At 40.1% G+C, this 20,198-nt stretch overlaps 1 protein-coding gene and 1 long non-coding RNA gene across 2 annotated transcripts; one reads left to right on the top strand and one right to left on the bottom strand.

Moving 5' to 3' along the window:
- Nucleotides 1-326: 326 nt before the first annotated feature.
- LOC106601641 (gap junction beta-4 protein-like) lies at nucleotides 327-3,806 on the bottom strand. The gene is made up of 2 exons (XM_014193984.2): nucleotides 3,642-3,806; nucleotides 327-2,150 (listed from the first exon to the last, which is right to left on the bottom strand). Exon 2 carries the CDS (start codon nucleotides 2,139-2,141, stop codon nucleotides 1,332-1,334), a length of 810 nt encoding a protein of 269 aa, XP_014049459.1. The 5' UTR covers nucleotides 2,142-2,150; nucleotides 3,642-3,806; the 3' UTR covers nucleotides 327-1,331.
- A 2,679-nt stretch (nucleotides 3,807-6,485) lies between these two features.
- On the top strand, nucleotides 6,486-11,502 carry LOC106601649 (uncharacterized). Its single transcript, XR_006769687.1, has 3 exons — nucleotides 6,486-8,190; nucleotides 8,403-8,477; nucleotides 8,702-11,502. It is a non-coding gene; the product is annotated as an uncharacterized lncRNA (long non-coding RNA).
- The last annotated feature ends 8,696 nt before the right edge of the window (nucleotides 11,503-20,198 follow it).

Genomic DNA, 20,198 nt, shown 5'->3' with positions numbered 1-20,198 from the left:
AGGAGTCGTTGCTTTTGTTATGGCCATCGGACTCTGAGTCATGAGCATAATAAATATTCAATTGAATATTAATATTCTGATATTCTATACTGTGATTTTCATTGGGGACTAGACCTGACCTAGCCTACTACTAATGCCTTGTCCCAAAACTAATCCTAGCCCTCTACATAGAGGTTCTGGATAGTGCCTTAATATATTGAAAATATAGATTTTCAATCTTTAGAAATACAGTAATTTATTTCACGTATACAGACTTTTACTTGCCGAAATACAAGATCTATAAGTGATCTGTAAAGAATTTAAAGAAAAGACAAAAATTCACACGGTTCTTGAATATTAAACATTTATAAAACATTACTGTGCAAAAAGTCTGTATTTGTTTTTGCCATTTTACTATAAACCCTTAAATCTCTGGATGTTAAATATTGGGAAAGCTATTTAAAATGTACATTGATGTTCTGTAATATAATTCTATCTTGACTAGGTTGGGGATTTGAAATACTCTTCAAGTCAATGAAATGGCTAAAACAAAAAATATGAATATGACATAATTGTCACGTCCTGACCAGTAAAGGAGTTATTTGTTCTTATAGTTTGGTCAGGACGTGGCAGGGGGTATTTGTTTTATGTGGTTCAGGCTGTGTTTGTGTATGTGTTCATGTAGAGGGGGTATTTGGTTTATATGGTTCGGGGTGGTTGTTTATGTAGAGGGGTATTTGATTTATTAGTCCAGGGTTTTGGTTATTGTTCTATGTTAGTTTAGTTCTATGTTCAGTCTAGTCGTTTGTATTTCTATGTTTAGTTAATTGGTGTTGGGGCCTTCAGTTGGAGGCAGCTGTCTATCGTTGCCTCTGATTGAAGGTCCTATAAATAGGTATGTGTTTTGTCATGGGATTTTGTGGGAGATTATTGCTGTGTATAGCTTTGTGCTTTACCGGGCCAATTCTTTGTCGCCGTGGTTTTTTTGTATACGTTTTGGTTTTTTCCTTCTTTGTCCTTCAATAAAAGATGAGTATACATTTTCCCGCGGGGTCTTGGTCTAAACCCTACGACACCCGTGACAATAATATCATATAAGTACTACATAATAAGTGCTAGAGAGCTGAAACATAAAAAACAGATGAACAATTGTAAGCTATGTAAACAAACGGCAACAGAAGTTAACAAACCAAAGTAAACAGAAAACACAACGAACCACAAGCAGACACACACCACAGTTATCTGCACATGTAGGAGTCCATTTATAAAGCTTCTTATTCCTGTGTAAGGTCCTTCTGTTCTTCATGATTCTTGCATAGTCCCAATATGCACCAAAATCATATAGATCAGGGCTACAGGCCTGTGGCAGCAGCCTCCTCTGCCTTCTTCTGTCTGTTGATGTTCTGCTGGCTCCCAATAGTTGGATCTACCCTGATGTACGATGACCTCGGCAGAGCAATGTTGGTGACCTTATGGCGCTCAGCAAAGAGCAGTCTCTTGTTGGCCTGCCATACTTTGAGCACCTTCTGTAAGCGCATGCCCACCAGATAGAACATCTCCAGTATGCACATGAAGACGCAGAGGGCTGAGGAGACCACCATGAGGATGGTGAAGATCTTCTTCTCCATGGGCCTGGAGATGTAGCAGTCCACTGTGTTGGGGCAAGGCTCCAGGGCACACTTGGAGAGCCGTGGCATGTCATACCCGTGGTAGATATAGTAGAGAATGTAGAGGAAGGCTACATCAAACCCGGCCTTGAAGATCAGGCTGACCAGGTAGGTCCACCACAGGCCTCCACGTTTCTTCCCTGGGTTGGCGTACATGTGAGAGCCCTGGTGTTGGGCAGTATACTTTGAATCCTTCCCCTCGCGGTACTTGACGTGCGCCACCACCATGAGAGAGGGACAGGTGACGAAAATGAGCTGTAGGGCCCACAGGCGGATGTGTGAGATGGGGAAGATGCTGTCGTAGCAGACGTTGGTGCAGCCGGGCTGCCTGGTGTTGCACACAAAGTCCTTGGTCTCGTCTCCCCACACGGGCTGGGCGGCCACCACGAACACCATGACACGAAACACAAATACCATGGACAGCCACACACGGCCGAACATTGTGGAGTACTTGTTGACCCCGCTAAGGAGGCTCTCTAGTGCTGACCAGTTCATCCCTGCGGACTGTCAACACAGGCACCATGAACACAGAGAGAGTCAGAAGTCAGTCACAAGGCAAAATGGTCACACACAAGGTTACAATCAGTCTGTCATCAATTAAATAAATAGACTTAACCTGGCTACAAAGACACCAACACAGCCAATCGTCCTTCCTTTTCAGTGCTGTAAAATAGACTATGATGGCATTGGTGATGGCATTAGCTCTCGCTTGCTACTTTGTGAGTCTTCCACAAAGCAGTCTAGGAAACGAGGTTACTAAATGAAGAAACCACACCCCATTTACAATACTGGAAGTATATGTATTCTAAAACTCTTGATGAAAAGAAATGAGAGAATTGTATTCTTGACTCGTCATTTCCTCCATCATGAATTGGAAGCCTAAATAAAACTAGATCTAAATGGGATACGGTATGTGTATCAGTTTTTGTGTTACATCATATATAATTAGTCCATGGAGATTAAACTAATCTACCTTCTGATAGGATTTATCAGCTCTAAATGCTTTTAGCGCTCCGAAGCACAGCAATCAATTTTGAAACTGTAGGCCTTAGAGAAATGTAAAATAGAACGCCTACTTTTCCATAATGTCAGTAATGATGTAAAACTATATCACTGTATTGCATGCCTCCAACATCCACTCAGACTATTAACTGTTAGAGAGTATTTGACAAGTATTCAGCATTCCAGATCATGATTATATTTGATTGAATGATTTATTATTACTGAAGTCTTTGCAACAACAGTACTCGCCAGTAAATTGTCATTTAAATGTGTACAGAGATATTGCTATGTTTGTAGAGAGCAAAAATATGTTATCTCTACATTCACAACACATCATCGGGCTCTAATCAACATTAGTCTAAACAAGCAACATTCACTGAACAGACGGTGTAAAGATGTTTTGAAATAAAAGTATGACCAACCAGTTAATCTCATTGAAAAAAGCCAATTGAGATGTACACATTTGATAGGAGTAACAATAGAAGAAATGTCAAATCTTATTACAAAGTGTTCAAGTTAACGCTCCGACCATAGTTATTGTAGCATCTTTACTCTTGTAAGACATGCATTAGTCAGACATTCTGTCCCTCATCCGTTTTAAACAGGTTCTAAAACAATACTTTTGTGACGGTAAGTGTTAACGAGTGTAAAACCGTATTACTTTAAATTACACCATTGATTGATGCATTTGATTTTATGTACTGCTAAAGGATGGTATCCTTGAGTGTCCTGAAAGGCGTCTGTCAAATAAAATGTATTATTATTATTATTAAAGACATGTTAAGCCCCTTGAGTATAGAACACTTAATGTGTAGAGATTATAAACATATTTGAGAGACAGGTATGGAAACAGGAGTGGTTATATTGTACAGAGCGTATACTGTGGTAGGCCTACCTCCAGTTTTCTGAATTTTAAAGTTTATTTACCCCCATTTCCCTAAGATAATATAGTTAAGGCATGTGTTTCTTAAAGTAGACTCAAAATGACCTTACCTGGAATATTATGAAATATTACAGCAGAACAACACAGCTGGAAGCTTCTATCAAGTAGCTTCCCGTTCCACTTCAGAAATCCTGTCAAACCTGAACAAGGGTTTAGCCTGTTGTCACCTGGAAAACTACAGAGTGCAAACAGCCTAGCCTACCTGCCCCAGGTGTGTGAGGAGTGAGTGATGAGGAGTGTATAATATTGCCAGTGGTGTAGTTTTTCTACCTGTTGATCAGAGGGTGTGGGTGTGTGTTTATCTATTCATGAGGAAACCACACAAGACCAGACATGTTGTTACAAGCCCACCCAACCTCAATGAGAGAGTATGGCTGTGGGCTGTAGGCTTACTGTAAGAAGAAGCGTAATAGTAGCATTTCACACCTGTGGTATCCATGTTAATGAAACTGCAATTACTTTATGTAAGCCTAACATATAACACTGAATGAGGACTGAATAACCTATATGGCAATTAATACGTCTACTAGGTTTCTTGTCAAGGCAAAATGTTTTTTTGGTTTTTTGAATGGGTGTCTGCCGTCAGAATTTGGCAAACATTCAATATCATGTTTCATCACCAATGTCCATCATTGAAATAACATGAAATAATAAAAAAACTATGTATTTTCGCCCAAAATCAATGTTACTAAACTGTGGGTCAAGGACTCCCTCTGGTGTTGAGAATATGAATAAAAATGCTCACTGTATTGTTTTTCCAGCGCAAACATTGACGTCACGTCAGTCACGTGGTATACACCAAGCCGCTAGAAGCTAAAACTTGTTTAGCACTGCTGTCAACAAACGGATACGTTGCTTTTGTCAACCTGTCTTTCACCGAATTGTCATTGAATACTTTATTAAACAGCTTTTTGTAAGTAACTAGCTAGTTAACTACACATACATTTACGAGCTAGATTTGCTGCGTTTCTAACGTGTTAGCTTGACTCCCAAATACTGTATGGCAAATGCTAGTTTATAGCTAGATAATCACGGTGATTAAATGCAAGTTAATCTGCAATAGTTAGTTACGTATATCAATATTATTGCATGAACTGTATTGTACTATTTATGCTATGTTTGTACAGACGGAGAGACTTCATGGAGAGACAAAGAGTGGGTATAATTTGTGGAACGTTCCAACAGGAATCTGTTCCAAAAACTTCGTAAATAACAAGGTTGCCAACAAACAACGCATACAAAGTTGTATAGCGGCAGAATAAGATACTGGGTAAGGAGTGGGCTTTTTCAATATTATTTTTCACTCACCACGTTTATTCCTAAAAATGTGTGTCCTCACTCTGGTAGCCTATGGACAGACATTAAGAATAAGCTACGTGGTGAGTTGATGCCTTTTCTGCAGCTAGTTAGCTAGGTGAGATGATCGTGTTACTTGTATACGTTTGTTGGCAACGTTGTACTTTACGAAGTTTTTTAAACAGATTCCTGTTGGAACGTTCCACAAATTGTACCCACCCAGAGACAGACTGATAGAGTGATAAAGAGCTGTAATGTTTGTACACTGAACTGAAATGTAAACACATGTAAAGTGTTGGTTTCGTGAGCTGTAATAAAAGGTACCAGAAATGTTCCATATGCACAGAAAGCTTTTCTCTCATGTTTTGTGCACACATTCATTTTCATCCCTGTTACTGAGCATTTCTCTTTTGCCCAGATAAACAATCCACCTGACAGGTGTGGCATATCAAGAAACTGATTAAACCACATGATCATTACACAGGTGCGCCTTGTGCTGGGAACAATAAAGGGCCACTCTAAAATGTGCAGTTTTGTCACACAACACAATGCCACAGATGTCTCAAGTTTTGAGGGAGTGTGCAATTGGCATGTTGACTGCAGGAATGTCCACCAGAGCTGGTGCCAGAGAATTGCATGTCCATAAGCCGCCTCCAATGTCATTTTAGAGAACTTGGGTAGTACGTCCAACCGGCCTAACAACCGCAGACCACGTGTAACCACGACATCCGGCTTCTTCACCTACAGGATCATCTGAGACCAGCCACCCGGACAGCTGATGAAACTGGGTTTGCACAATCGAAGAATTTCTGCATAAATTGTCAAAAACCATCTCAGGGAAGCTCATCTGAGTGCTCGTCATCGTCACCAGGGTCTTGATCTGACTGCAGTGTGGCATCGTAACTGACTTAAGTGGGAAATGTTCGATGGCCACTGGCACGCTGGAGAAGTGTGCTCTTCACGGATTAATTCTGGTTTCAACTGTACCTGGCAGATGGCAGACAGTGTGTATGGTGTTGTGTGGGTGAGCGGTTTGCTGATGTCAACGTTGTGAACAGAGTGCCCCATGGTGGCGGTGTGGTTATGGTTTAGGCAGGCAAAACCTACGGACAATGAACACAATTGCATTTTATCGATGGAAATTTGAATGAGCAGAGATACCGTGATGAGATTCTGAGACCCATTGTCGTGCCATTTTTTTCGCCGCCAGCACCTCATGTTTCAGCATGATAATTCACGGCACATGTCGCAAGGATCTATACACAATTCCTGGAAGCTAAAAATATCCCAGTTCTTTCATGGCCTGCATACTCACCAGACATATCAGCCATTGAGCACGTTTGGGATGCTCTGGAACGACGTGTACGACAGCATGTACCAGTTCCCGTCAATATCCAGAAACTTCACACTTCCATTGAAGAGGAGTGGGACAACATTCCACAACCCACAGTCAACAGCCTGATCAACTCTATGCGAAGGAGATGTGTTGTGCTGCATGAGGGAAATGGTGGTCACATCAGATACTGTTTTTCTGATCCACGCCCCTACCTTCTTTTTAAGGTGTCTGTGACCAAGAGATGCGTATCTGTATTCCCAGTCATGTGAAATCCGTAGATTAGGGCCGAATGAATTTATTTCAATTGACTATTTTTGTTGCATGTTGCGTTTTTTATTCTTCAGTGTAAATAAATTGTATTGTACCTCTTCTATGAGCTGAATGAAACATTCATGGAATGTAAAATGTATTATATTCTTACTAGGCTAACGTTACACAGCATTTTTCCTTAATTGGGCTTTTTTAAGCTATGTTTTAGCCACGTCAGGAGCCCTTTGTGAGCAGCAGGAGCCCTAGGCTGAGCCACCGTAGAGAGAAGAATCAATGTGTGCAGCTGTCACACTGCCTTGTGCACACTGGATGAACTCAACGTTACTCAGCACACAACGGTTTGTTTCACTCATAGATTTTCTCATTGTTTTTTTTTTTAACATGTAGGCCTATTTTATTATTGCAAATCAATGTTACATGACACATGTAATACAACGTGACACACACGACCTCTGTTGGACTTATATAGCCTGAATTGCTTGTGCTGTATTCTATCTGATTTAGTTCTACAGCTAGTCTATATGTTTTACTTGGGCTGTGTTGCTGCTAAAGCCATGTCTCCCTGTGACTGTTATCTTCCTGTGATCAATGTGTTTTCGAGGCTGCACATTTATGGCGTTTGTGAGGGTGAGGAACTGTGGCGACTTCTGCCAGGCACAGCACCAGCACCTGGTCATTGTGGACAAGTAAGCAGCCTTTAGCCAAACATGAAGAAATACCCCACCTGAAGTTGACCAGTACTCCTGGAGAGAGAGAGGCTGATATTTCTCCCAAGTATATGGCTTCGATTGAGTTAATCCAGCCGTTTAGCAACTATAAACCATTCCTGAATGTTTTGTTTCCTTTTCATATTCCACTTTTTATTTACTTTCACCCCGTTTTCTATAGCCTATATCTTTCAATAACCACCTTTATACCCAATCACTCACCCATTTTGTAGTATTTTTCTCTACTGCTGGACTGTTCAAACTCTCCTGGAAGACTGCCTTCTCCAACTGTCTGTCAAGATGAATCGCCAGGCCCCTGTTGAGTTCACCTATGAGTGTATAAAGTGTCTGATCACCCACAACCCCACCAACTCCCAGCTGGTGAAATTTATAGAGGTACAGTATTAACTCCTATAATACATATCCCCATATGCTTGCGTTTTTTTAGTTTATTCTTTTGTCAAGCAAGATTGGAATGTACTGAAAAACAGTGTCTTGATTACTAACCTAAAACACTTCATTTGTAATCAAGACCTCAAGGCTTTTGGTGTGCAGACACTAGTCAGAGTGTGTAATGCCCCTTACGACAAAACCCCTGTGGAGCAGGAAGGCATCACTGTTGTGGTAAAACTACTTTTTTTTCTCTTCTGCCATGATGTTAACCCATCAGAGACCTTCAGATTTGGTTGGAGCTTCAAGCATTCTGGTTCCAATTGTTCACTGTATCTACATGACATCTAGGTCTATCTTTTTCGTAATGATGGAGGTTGAATGAAAGCGTTAGGCCTATCAATTACGCTACCTAATAAATTCATCCATTAATGGAGCCTAATACCAACCATATGTTTTCCTCAAACAGGATTGGCCATTTGACGATGGTTCTTCACCCCCTGAACATGTCGTTGATGACTGGCTCAACCTCCTCAAGTGTAAATTCCGAGACGAACCCGGTTGTTGCATAGCAGTGCATTGTGTGGCGGGTTTGGGTCGGTGAGTTATCTGCGTACATGTTCAATCTATTTGCCTATTGTATCTTCATCTTCCTTCAAATGTCTGCTAGCCACCAACTCATAGCAAAAGCAGTGTGTACTGAATAGGTTATGAATAATGACCATTTAATTCTCAAATTTGTTGTTTATATTACACATCAACTTTCTCATCTCTACAGTACACTTGATATAATTTATATAATTTCTCTCCAGAGCCCCAGTCCTGGTAGCGTTGGCGTTGATTGAGTGTGGGATGGAATATGAAGATGCTGTTCACTTTATAAGACAGTAAGTTCTCTCCATTGATCATATTGTGACATTTCAACCATTGCCATCACTACTTTAGATCAAATATTCTTGCCAGTGTGATTAAAAATGAAGATAATATAAGTTATGATGAGCTGATTCCGGAATACGTCTTTCAATATGACATTCAAAGTGCCATCAGAAAGCCAAATCATTAAAATACATAATGATTGCCATCAAAATGCCATCCTTTTTTCTTCTCTCAGAAAGAGACGTGGGGCCTTCAACTCAAAACAACTAATGTACTTTGAAAACTACAAACCCAAGATGTGTCTCAGCTTCAAAGATGCTAATAGCAAAACTGCTGCATTCAGTAAGAAGATAAGTGTTATTGTCAAGGTTTACTCAAAGGAAACTGATTAGTATAAGAACAGTTATTGATTATACTCAAAGCAAAAAAAGAATACTCAAGAAAACTAGTCTAAATAGTAAAATTGAATTTGATTAAAGTAAATATTCTGAAAAGAGTTGTTAGCACTGATATTTTCCTCAACTACTGTAGTTGTTAATCATTAAAGAAATATTTTTAATTGTTACTAGTTGTTGGTGGTAGGGTCATCTGCAAGTTAGGGAAAGGCTAAAATAAGTGTATTTAATAAGTATAACAGCCTTTATTGTTATTCAAAACATTATCATGAAGGCATGAGCACAAATCTGCACAAATACTGTATTTACCACATACGTTCAATGAAATCGTGTATTCTATTTTCTGGTAAATATTTCAAGAAGTCAATTATCTCAACATATTTGGGTAACTGCCTGGTACCAAATGGTGCCTAGTCGGGATTATTTGAATGAATCTTGAATCAAATGTAATTTAGCCTATAGTTATTATCATGATATTACCATTTTACTATGTCATTTCAGAGTAAATACTGTAACGACCCTTGGTTTATGAGCTTGGATATTGACTCTGCCATATGAGCATGCTTTTGTGGCATAGTCGATGGCGCGCAGGGCTTACGGGCTAGAAGGTTGAGGACTTGAGCGCACTCCCTGCCTGTTTCATTACATTGTAGTAGACCAGCCAACCTGGAAAAAGTACTTGCTTATTATTTTTTTTTGCTTGTTGAAGGCTGTCATCCATGCTAGATCAAACAATGATGGGATGTTACATTTTAATTTTTAAGGCAATTTAAGGGTTAAAGGTCAAATCTGGTGAAAAAGGGCATAATGAAAATAGTAATTTTTATTGTACACAGTGAGTCCATGCAACTTATTTGACTTGTTATGTACATTTTTTACTCCTGAACATATTTAGGCATGCCATAACAAAGGGATCTTGTTTCTCATGGTCTGAGAGTCTAGGTGCCTTTTGGCAAACTCCAAGCGGGCTGTCATGTGCCTTTTACTGAGGAGGTGCTTCCGTCTGGCCACTCTACCATAAATGCCTGATTGGTGTAGTACTGCAGAGATGATAGAACCTTCCAGAAGGACAACCATCTCCACAGAGGAACTCTGGAGCTCTGTCATTATGGGATATTGTTTGTAGATTGCTGAGAATTAAAAAAAAAATGTTATCCATTTTTAGAAAAGGCTGTAACGTAACAATGTGGAAAAAGTTAAGGGGTCTGAATAATTTCTGATGGCACTGTATATATCATTTCATAGAAGCTTTTAAAATTGTCAATTGCTTTGTTGATTCTAATGACCTCTTTTGTATCTTTAACTTTTTAAATTATAACTGGCAGTAGCATGTATTCGTTTTGTGAGTGCTGTGAGATATTTAACAGGTTTATTTGCCATTAAGTAGTGTACTTTATTTGAGTTTAATCTGTAGTTTTTGGTTCTCTTCAAAAGTAAAAGATTGTATTCCTGCTTAAGTTTCTTTATCTTGTAGAGATTGTTGTGGAAATTACCACCAGGGACACCTGAAGTAAATCTTAAATTAATCATTCTTTATTAACAGCAATCTGAAGTGGTCACAGTCAAACTTAGATGCATAAAGTACAGGTATGAAGTGAGCTCCCCCGGGGCATTCCTGTTAGTTGTCTTATATACTGTTTACACAGACAAGTCACATTTGCATGATTTAGCTTATTCATAATGAATTCATCACTAACATTTGGTTCATGCATGAGACCGACCAATGCCTCACGAAGCTTCTTCTCTCCAAGCTAAGACCTTGAAGCTGAGATATCCCTTTCCGTTCTCAAAACAATGTTCTGGGTGTACTGCCAAATTGAAGATACTGATCATGAGGATCCCTCCCTGGCACGATCAATCAGTCATTTGCATGAACCCATTCAAATTGTCTATTAGAAAAGCAAAAACAAAATGTTCCTTCACATTCCCTCTTATCACTTCTGTGATAATAATCGTAACATTTTAAGGTAAGCATTAGATTATAGCTTCTATCAAAACGTTCTATACTTCTAATAAAGTAAGGGAAATCAACACAAAACCAAAGACACTTTCAAACCCTTCATTCTAGGTTGTACTTATAAAACCATTGCAGTAGAATGTTCTAACTTAAGACCTTCACTTCATACAGTTACACGTATGCTTCATTACACAATTTAATTTATGGATTCTGGCAATGACATTTCAGCTGGAGCTTTTGTTGTGAGTGGCATGTTAATGACAGAATGGTATCTCAATGCATTTTATGTTTAAATTACAATCAACCTGATACCCCTAATAAACAATTTTGGACATGCCTAAATCAATTAGGGCATGGTTGACCACCCCCCTCACGGCTTTTCTTAATTTTCTTATTCAGATAGCTTTACAGTTTGTCCTCCCAATGGCACATGTTCAAAGTGGATGGCCCTTGATAATATCCCGATTTCAATATCTGGGTAATAATCAGATTTTCCCAAGCAGACGAATTGCTCACCTGTCATTTATGGTCCATTATGTCTTGTCCATTTTCTTACTAGTACACCAGCAGCATGAGAGAAGTTTGGACGGGATCTCTCCATGCTTACTCCACGTGGACTCGTCGTACCCCTGAGAGAAAAGGCATGAGAGAAAAGGCAGTTGATCGCTTCGACTGGATGCTGTGTACAGGTTGCTGTCTCGGACTCAGGTGAAGGACTATAGTGAACACCATTGTCGCCATTACTTCAGCCGGTTAGAGGGGGTGAGGTTCACACTTCTCGGTCGAATGATCCCTTCCCATTACGTCTAGATACCATCTGTGGTCACCTTCGCCATAACCTCGAGAGAGGACAGACCAGAACAACAGTTTACTTTAGGGCATTTCTGATTCAACAAATCCTGACAAATTATTCACTGTATGATAAACAACATTCTTAATACAGATTTCTAAGACAAATGTCAAAGAGAATAACAACACACAGTTAAAACCATTTTTTTCTTCAAAATGTTCTTATACTCCCCTATAATCTTGGCATTCTCACCGCAGGGTTACAGGGTCAGGGAGATAGAGGGCTAATCCTTAGGGAAAAATCCTTAGGGAGAAATCCAGACCATCCAGCAGACCCAATCTGGTGAGATTTGTATTGAAGCACGACAAAAACAAAACAACAACAATACACTTCTTCCCTTTTGACACAACTAGCATGTGTAAAAAACAACACTGCCGGTTAAATTAAAATAACAAATACAATTTGAATTACAACCCTTGATAACTCCATCTTAAAATAATTGTATCCCATAAGGTAATTAAAGAAATAGTAAAATAGACTAGAGACAGGTGTCCCTCATTCAGGTGCAGCGCTCTCTCTTCCCTGGTTTGAATCACAAATAGGACTATTGATAAATTATAAACTTCTATCTAATTATTAGTGTTTACATATTATATTTAAGTCTCACCCAATGTCTCTAGCCTTTCTAGTGATGGTGATCAGAAAGTCAGAACAGAAGTCCGAGATCATTCCACCCCATTAAGTGAGTGTTTCTTTCCCTGTACCTAACAGGTGGGTTGTGTGGGTGTTGGCGTTTGTGGTAAAACGTAGGGTAAAAATAAACAAAATGGCCAGGACTTACTTAATTTGGGAGGTCCCTTAACAGCCGGATCTGGATACCTTTATACTAGCTGTTCCCCTAAGGCACCATTGGTAATACAGATTCATTGGTAAACTTAGTACAAAAAATTCTTAATCTTAATTGAGTTTACTGCATCTTGGGCAGGAAGCCTTGTTAAAACCATGCATATCCAGAATTATACTTCAGACAAATCAGATGATACAGTGTCCCTTTAAGCGGAATAGGCACCTTCTAAAGTAAACAACCCTAGAGTCCTTCTCTTCTTATCTTATAATTTTGACCTGTTGCATTGACATCAACTTGTCAAAATATGAAACCTGTTATTTAACAAATCTGATAGGACCTTCAAAAAGTTGGTGCTGGCTTATCAGCTCAATATTCGGAACTATAACCATTTACTTGAATTCTGGACACAGTTCTACGTAATGGAAACAGATTACTGTTTTAGATGACATTACCTTCTTACTTAAATCACTGGTGCTACCCAAACGATAGAATTGAGTAATAATAATTGGAAATGGTCAAAAACGTATTTTATTAAATTATTTATACCTCTGTCCCACTACAGCCTGTTTGAGTTCAGTAAGTACTGGCGGCTATCTATTTGTCCACAGGATGCTTATCTCTAACTCAAACAACAGGTGCGGCCTTTAATTTAATATCAGTCCCAATGCTCAATCCCTCTGTTTGTCATGACCTTGTATTGAAACATTTACTTCAAATTACTAAGACATTGCATTATTAGAGTGCTATCTGAAAGCCACTAATATTACCATTCACTTTGTTACTTTCATTAGTCTCCATATCTGTTTCCCTCAACTAGGACTCTCCCTTCTTCCCAATAGGACGACCTTCTCAATCACTACTGCTAATACACATGGATCACTCTCAAACAATGTTCTGCTTTTACCCCTTTTGTAAAGTTTAAAAACAATCAAAACAAACATAACTTTCTCGTTATTGGAAGGCATTGTTTTCATTTTAGTCTGCCCTAACAATGTTACTGTAAATATTTATTACTAATTTCTGTTGGATATTCACTTTCTGCTTCACACTTAATAAATGTCTATTATTTTGAGATTCATACAGTACCAGTCAAAAGTTTGGACACACCTACTCAAACCCTGGAATTACTCATTCAAGGGTTTTTCTTTATTTGTACTATTTTCAGCATTGTAGAATACTAGTGAAGATGTCAAAACCATGAAATAACACATATGGAGTCATGTAGTAACCAAAGAAGTGTTAAACAAATCAACATATATTTTATATTTGAGATTCTTCAAATAGCCACCCTTTGCATTGATGACAGCTTTGCACACTCTTGGCATTCTCTCAACCAGCTTCATGAGGTAGTCAACTGGAATGCATTTCAATTAACAGGTGTGCCTTGTCTAAAGTTCATTTGTTGAATTTCTTTCCTTAATTTTCTTTGAGCCAATCAGTTGTGTTGTGGCAAGGTGGGGGTGGTATACAGAAGATAGCCCTATTTGGTTAAAGACCAAATCCATATTATGGCAAGAGCTCCAATAAGCAAAGAGAAACGACAGTACATCATTACTTTAAGACATGAAGGTCAGTCAATCTAGAAAATGTCACGTGCAGTTGCAAAAACCATCAAGTGCTATGATGAAACTGGCTCTAATGAGGGATAAGTTCATTAGAGTTACCAGCCTCAGAAATTCAAGTCCAAATAAATGCTTCACAGAGTTCAAGTAACAGACACATTTCAACATCGACTGTTCAGAGGAGACTGCGTGGATCAGGCCTTCATGGTCGAATTGCTGCAAAGAAACCACCTCTAAAGGACACCAATAAGAAGAAGAGACTTGCTTGGGCCAAGAAACACGAGCAATGGACAATCGACCGGTGGAAATCTGTCCTTTGGTCTGATGAATCCATATTTTAGATTTTTGCTTCCAACTACCGTGTCTTTGTGAGACACAGAGTAGGTGAACGGATGATCTCCGCATGTGTGGTTCCCACCATGAAGCATGGAGGAGGACGTGTGATGGTGTAGGGGTGCTTTGTTGGTGACACTGTCAGTGATTTATTTAGAATTCAAGGCACACTTAACCAGCATGGCTACCACAGCATTCTGCAGCGATACACCATCCCATCTGGTTTGCGCATAGCGGGACTATCATTTGTTTTTCAACAGGACAATGACCCGACACACATCCAGGCTGTGTAAAGGCTATTTGACCAAGAAGGAGAGTGATGGAGTGCTGCATCAGATGACCTGGCCTCCACAATCACCCGACCTCAACCCAATTGAGATGGTTTTGGATGACTTGACCCGCTGATTGAAGGAAAAGCAGCCAACAACTGCTCAGCATATATGGGAACTCCTTCAAGACTGTTGGAAAAGCATTCTTCATTAACCTGTTGAGGACAGATGTTCCGCTAGCAGAACCTCGTTCCGCCTGCAGAATCCCTAGCCAACAGCCAATGGCATCGCACGGCGCGAAATACAAAACCAACTAAAATACCACAATTAAATTTTCTCAAACAATCAACTATTTTACACCATTTTAAAGATAAGACTCTCGTTAATCTAACCACATTGTCCGATTTCAAAAAGGCTTTACAGCGAAAGCAAAACATTAGATTATGTTAGGAGAGTACATAGACACAAATAATCACACAGCCATTTTCAAAGCAAGCATATATGTCACAAAAACCAAAACCACAGCTAAATGCAGCACTAACCTTTGATGATCTTCATCAGATGACACTCCTAGGACATTATGTTATACAATACATGCATGTTTTGTTCAATCAAGTTCATATTTATATCAAAAAACAGCTTTTTACATTAGCATGTGATGTTCAGAACTAGCATACCCACCGAAAACTTCCGGTGAATTTACTAAATTACTCATGATAAACGTTGACAAAATACATAACAATTATTTTAAGAATTATAGATACAGAACTCCTTTATGCAAACGCTAGGTCAGATTTTAAAATAGCTTTTCGGCGAAAGCACATTTTGCAATATTCTGAGTACATAGCTCGGCCAGCACAGGCTAGCTAATTTGACACCCACCAAGTTTGGGGCTCACTAAACTCAGAATTACTATTAGAAAAATTGGATTACATTTGCTGTTCTTTGTCAGAATGCACTCCCAAGGACTTCTACTTCAACAACAAATGATGTTTTGGTTCAAAATAATCCATAGTTATATCCAAATACCTCTGTTTTGTTCGTGCGTTCAGGTCACAATCCGAAGGGTGACGCACGAGCGCATTTCGTGACAAAAAAAATCGAAATATTCCATTACCGTACTTAGAAGCATGTCAAACGCTGTTTAAAATCAATTTTTATGCTATTTTTCTCGTAAAATAGCGATAATATTCCAACCGGGCAACGTTGTATTCATTCAAAGACTGAAAGAAAAAAATTGAGAAGTCTCGTGAACACGCATCTCAGTCTCACTGTCCCCAGGCTGACCACTTACAAACTCTGCTCCTATGCTTTGCCCAGAGACAGCAGACACCCCATTCCACTTTCTGGCGGCTTTAGAGAGCCAATGGAAGCCTTAGAAAGTGTCACGTTACAGCACAGATGCTGTATTTTTGATAGAGATGCAACAGAAGGACAACAAATTGTCAGACAGGGCACTTCCTGTATGGAATCTTCTCAGGTTTTGGCCTGCCATATGAGTTCTGTTAAACTCACAGACACCATTCAAACAGTTTTAAAAACTTTAGAGTGTTTTCTATCCAAATCTACTAATTATATGCATATTCTCGTTTCTGGGCAAGAATAGTAACCAGTTTAAATCGGGTACGTTTTTTTTATCCGGCCGTGAAAATACTGCCCCCTAGTCCCAACAGGTTAAGGATCGAACACTTTTTTTCAATTTCTGCCTAAAATGACATACCCAAATTGAACTGCCTGTGGCTCAAGACCTGAAGCAAGGATATGCATATTCTTGATACTATGGCAAATGAAACATTTTGAAGTTTGTGGAATTGTGAAATTAATGTTTGCGAATATAACACATTAGATCTGGTAAAAGATAATACAAACCAAAAAACATGCGTTTTCAATTTGTTTTGCATCTTTGAAATGCAAGAGAATGGCCAGACAGTGATGTAGGATTCTAGGTGTAATACATATGTTGTCCACAAGATGGCAGCAGCGTGTGTGCGAAGTTGCAGTCTGATTCATTGAAGAATTACATCACTACACAATATTTTGTATCAAGTCTGCCAGGAGTTTGCCCAGATGTGCCGACTTGGTCAATTTATACATTTTCAAGTACATAAGTATAAAGAACATACAAAAATGCTAAGGCATTAAAACATTAAAGGTTACACACTCCCAGGAATGTCATACATGATGGATCATTAGCTTCCTTCACACATCTAGATGGCCGGGCGGGGTGGGGGTGGAGCCAGAGACAGCAGTGGGATCAAACTGTAGAACCCAGTTCCTACATTTGAGTATAAAAATTGATTTTATCAAACACAACTACAATACATTTTATCTCTGGGACCCTCAAGATGACAAATCAGAGCAAGATTACTGAATGTAAGTACATTATTTACCTTCAGAGGTGAATGTATCAAACCAGTTGCCGTGATAAGTGTTTTGTGGTTGTGCACTATCCTCAAACAATAGCATGGTATTTGTTTGCTGTAATAGCTACTGTAAAATTGGACACTGCAGTTAGATTAACAATAATTTAAGCTTTCTGCCCATATAAGACATGTCTATGTCCCGGAAAGTTCTAGTCACATCATCACATACTGAGCTACAACTGTCCCGGTTTAAGGACACTGATCCAGTAGAGGATAAAGAACTGTACACCTTTGATTGTAATTCCTCACCAAGACAGACTAAGACCTTTCTAAAATAATGAAGATCTCTTCTTCTCTTAACAGAAGAAGCCGTGTTGCTGGGAGCCCAAATCTCTCTTAATGATCTCAAAAGGGCATTGGAGAGCATAAATAAAGGCAAATCACCTGGATGGGACTGTTTTTCTCCTGAGGTCTATTTGATATTTTTGAATCAACTATGAATCCATGGATGATATTTTACTATATCTTGACAATGTATCTCAATTGCTCCAAAATGCATTGAAGATCATAGGTAAATTCAGCTTCATCTCAAGTTATAGAATGTATTTAATCAAATCAGCCCTAGTTCCTCTCAAGACCACGATGTAGGACTCCGTCTCTATTTATGGAATTCCAATCGTTTCCCATTTGAAATATTTGGGAGTAGATATACACTACATGACCAAAAGTATGTGAACACCTGCTCGTCGAACATCTCATTCCAAAATCATGGACATTAATATGGAGTTGGACCCGCTTTGCTGCTATATCAGCCTCCACTCCTCTGGGAAGGCTTTCCACTAGAACATTGCTGTGGGGACTTGCTTCCATTCAGCCACAAGAGCATTAGTGAGGTCGGGCACATTACTGTATGGACCTCGCTTTGTGCACAGGGGCATTGTCATGCTGAAAAAGGAAAGGGCCTTCCCCAAACTGTTGCCACAAAGTTGGAACCACAGAATTGTCTAGAATGTCATTGTATGCTGTAGCGTTTAGATTTCCCTTCACTGGAACTAAGGGGCCTAGTCCAAACCATGACAAACAGCCCCAGACCATTATTCCTCCACCAAACTTTACAGTTGGCACTATGCATTCGGGCAGGTAGCATTCTCCTGGCATCTGCCAAACCCAGATTTGTCTGTCAGACTGCCAGATGGTGTAGCGTGATTCATCACTCCAGCGAATGTGTTTCCATGGCTCCAGCGTCCAATGGCGGCGAACTTTACACCATTCCAACCGACGCTTGGCATTGCGCATGGTGATCTTAGTCTTGTGTGCGGCTGCTCGGCCATGGAAACCCATTTCACGAAGCTCCCAACAAACAGTTCTTGTACTGACGTTGCTTCCAGAGGCAGTTTAGAACTCGGTAGTGACAGACGATTTTTACGCGCTTCAGCACCCGACGGTCCCGTTCTGTGAGCTTGTGTGGCCTACTACTTCGCGGCTGAGCCGTTGTTGCCGGTGTTGCTCCTAGGCATTTCCACTTCACAATAACAGCACTTACAGTTGACTGGGGCAGCTCGAGCAGGGCAGAAATGTGATGAACTGACTTGTTGGAAAGGTGACATCCTATTACGGTGTCACATTGAAAGTCATTTAGCTCTTCAGTAAGGCCATTCTAGAGCCAATGTTTGTTTATGGAGATTCCATGGCTCGATTGTGTGCTCGATTTTATACACCTGTCAACAACCGGGTTGGCTGAAATAGCCGAATCCACTAATTTGAAGGGGTGTCCACATACTTTTGTATATACAGTGCGTTCAGAAACTATTCAGACCCCGTGATTATTTCCACATTTTGTTATGTTGAAGCCTTATTCTAAAATGTATTAAATATTTTTTTCCCCCTCATCAATCTACATACAATACCCCATAATGACAAAGTAAAACCCGGATTTTTGAAAAATGTTTTAATTTATTTATAAATAAAAAACGGAAATATCATATTTACATAAGTATTCATACCCTTTACTAAGTACTTTGTTGAAGCACCTTTGGCAGCGATTACAGCCTTGAGTCTTCTTGGGTATGACGCTACAAGCTTGGCACACCTGTATTTGGGGAGTTTCTCCCATTCTTCTCTGCAGGTCCTCTCAAGCTCTGTTAGGTTGGATGGGGAGCGTTGCTGCACAGCTATTTGCAGGTCTCTCCAGAGATGTTAGATCGGGTTCAAGTCCGGGCTCTGGCTGGGCCCCTCAAGGACATTCAGAGACGTGTCCCAAAGCCGTTTCTGCATTGTCTTGGCTGTGTGCTTAGGGTCGTTGTCCTGTTGGAAGGTGAACCTTCGCCCCAGTTTGAGGCCCTGAGCGGTCTGGAGCAGGTTTTCATCAAGGATCTCTCTGTACTTTGCTCCATTCATCTTTCCTTCGATCCTGACTAGTCTCCCAGTCTCTGCCTCCTGAAAAACATCCCCGCAGCATAATGTTGCCACCACCGTGCTTCTCCATAGGGATGGTGCCAGGTTTCCTCCAGATGTGACGCTTGGCATTTAGGCCAAAGAGTTCAATCTTGGTTTCATTAGACCAGAGAATCTTGTTTCTCATGGTCTGAGAGTTTTTAGGTGCCGTTTGGCAAACTCCAAGCGGGCTGTCATGTGCCTTTTACTGGGGAGTGGCTTCCGTCTGGCCACTGTACCATAAAGGCCTGATTGGTGGAGTGCTGCAGAGATGGTCGTCCTTCTGGAAGGTTCTCCCATCTCCACAGAGGAACTCTGTCAGAGTGACCATCGCGTTCTTGGTCACCTCCCAGACCAAGGCCCTTCTCCCCCGATTGCTCAGTTTGGCCGGGCGGCCAGCTCTAGGAAGAGTATTGGTGGTTCCCAACTTCTTCCATTTTAGAATGATGGAGGCCACTGTGTTCTTGGGGACCTTCAATGCTGCAAAAATGTTTTAGTACCCTTCCCAGATCTGTGCCTCGACACAATCCTGTCTCAGAGCTCTACGGACAATTCCTTCGACCTCATGGCTTGGTTTTTGCTCTAACATGCGTTATCAACTGTGGGACCTTATTAAATAGACAGGTGTGTGCCTTTCCAAATCATGTCCAATCAATTGAATTTACCACAGGTGGACTCCAATCAAGTTGTAAAAACATCTCAAGGATGATCAATGGAAACAGGATGCACCTGAGCTCAATTTTGAGTCTCATAGTGAAGGGTCGGAACAATTATGTAAATAAG

This window comes from Salmo salar, chromosome ssa01, assembly GCF_905237065.1.
Source record: "Salmo salar chromosome ssa01, Ssal_v3.1, whole genome shotgun sequence".
NCBI lineage: Eukaryota > Metazoa > Chordata > Actinopteri > Salmoniformes > Salmonidae > Salmo > Salmo salar.
Note: the sequence above shows the minus strand (reverse complement) of the source record. Positions and strands in the feature narration are given on the sequence as shown.

Coding starts and splice junctions, on each gene's coding strand:
- LOC106601641 (XM_014193984.2), bottom strand. CDS start 2,141: ATGAACTGGTCAGCACTAGAGAGCCTCCTTAGCGGGGTCAACAAGTAC.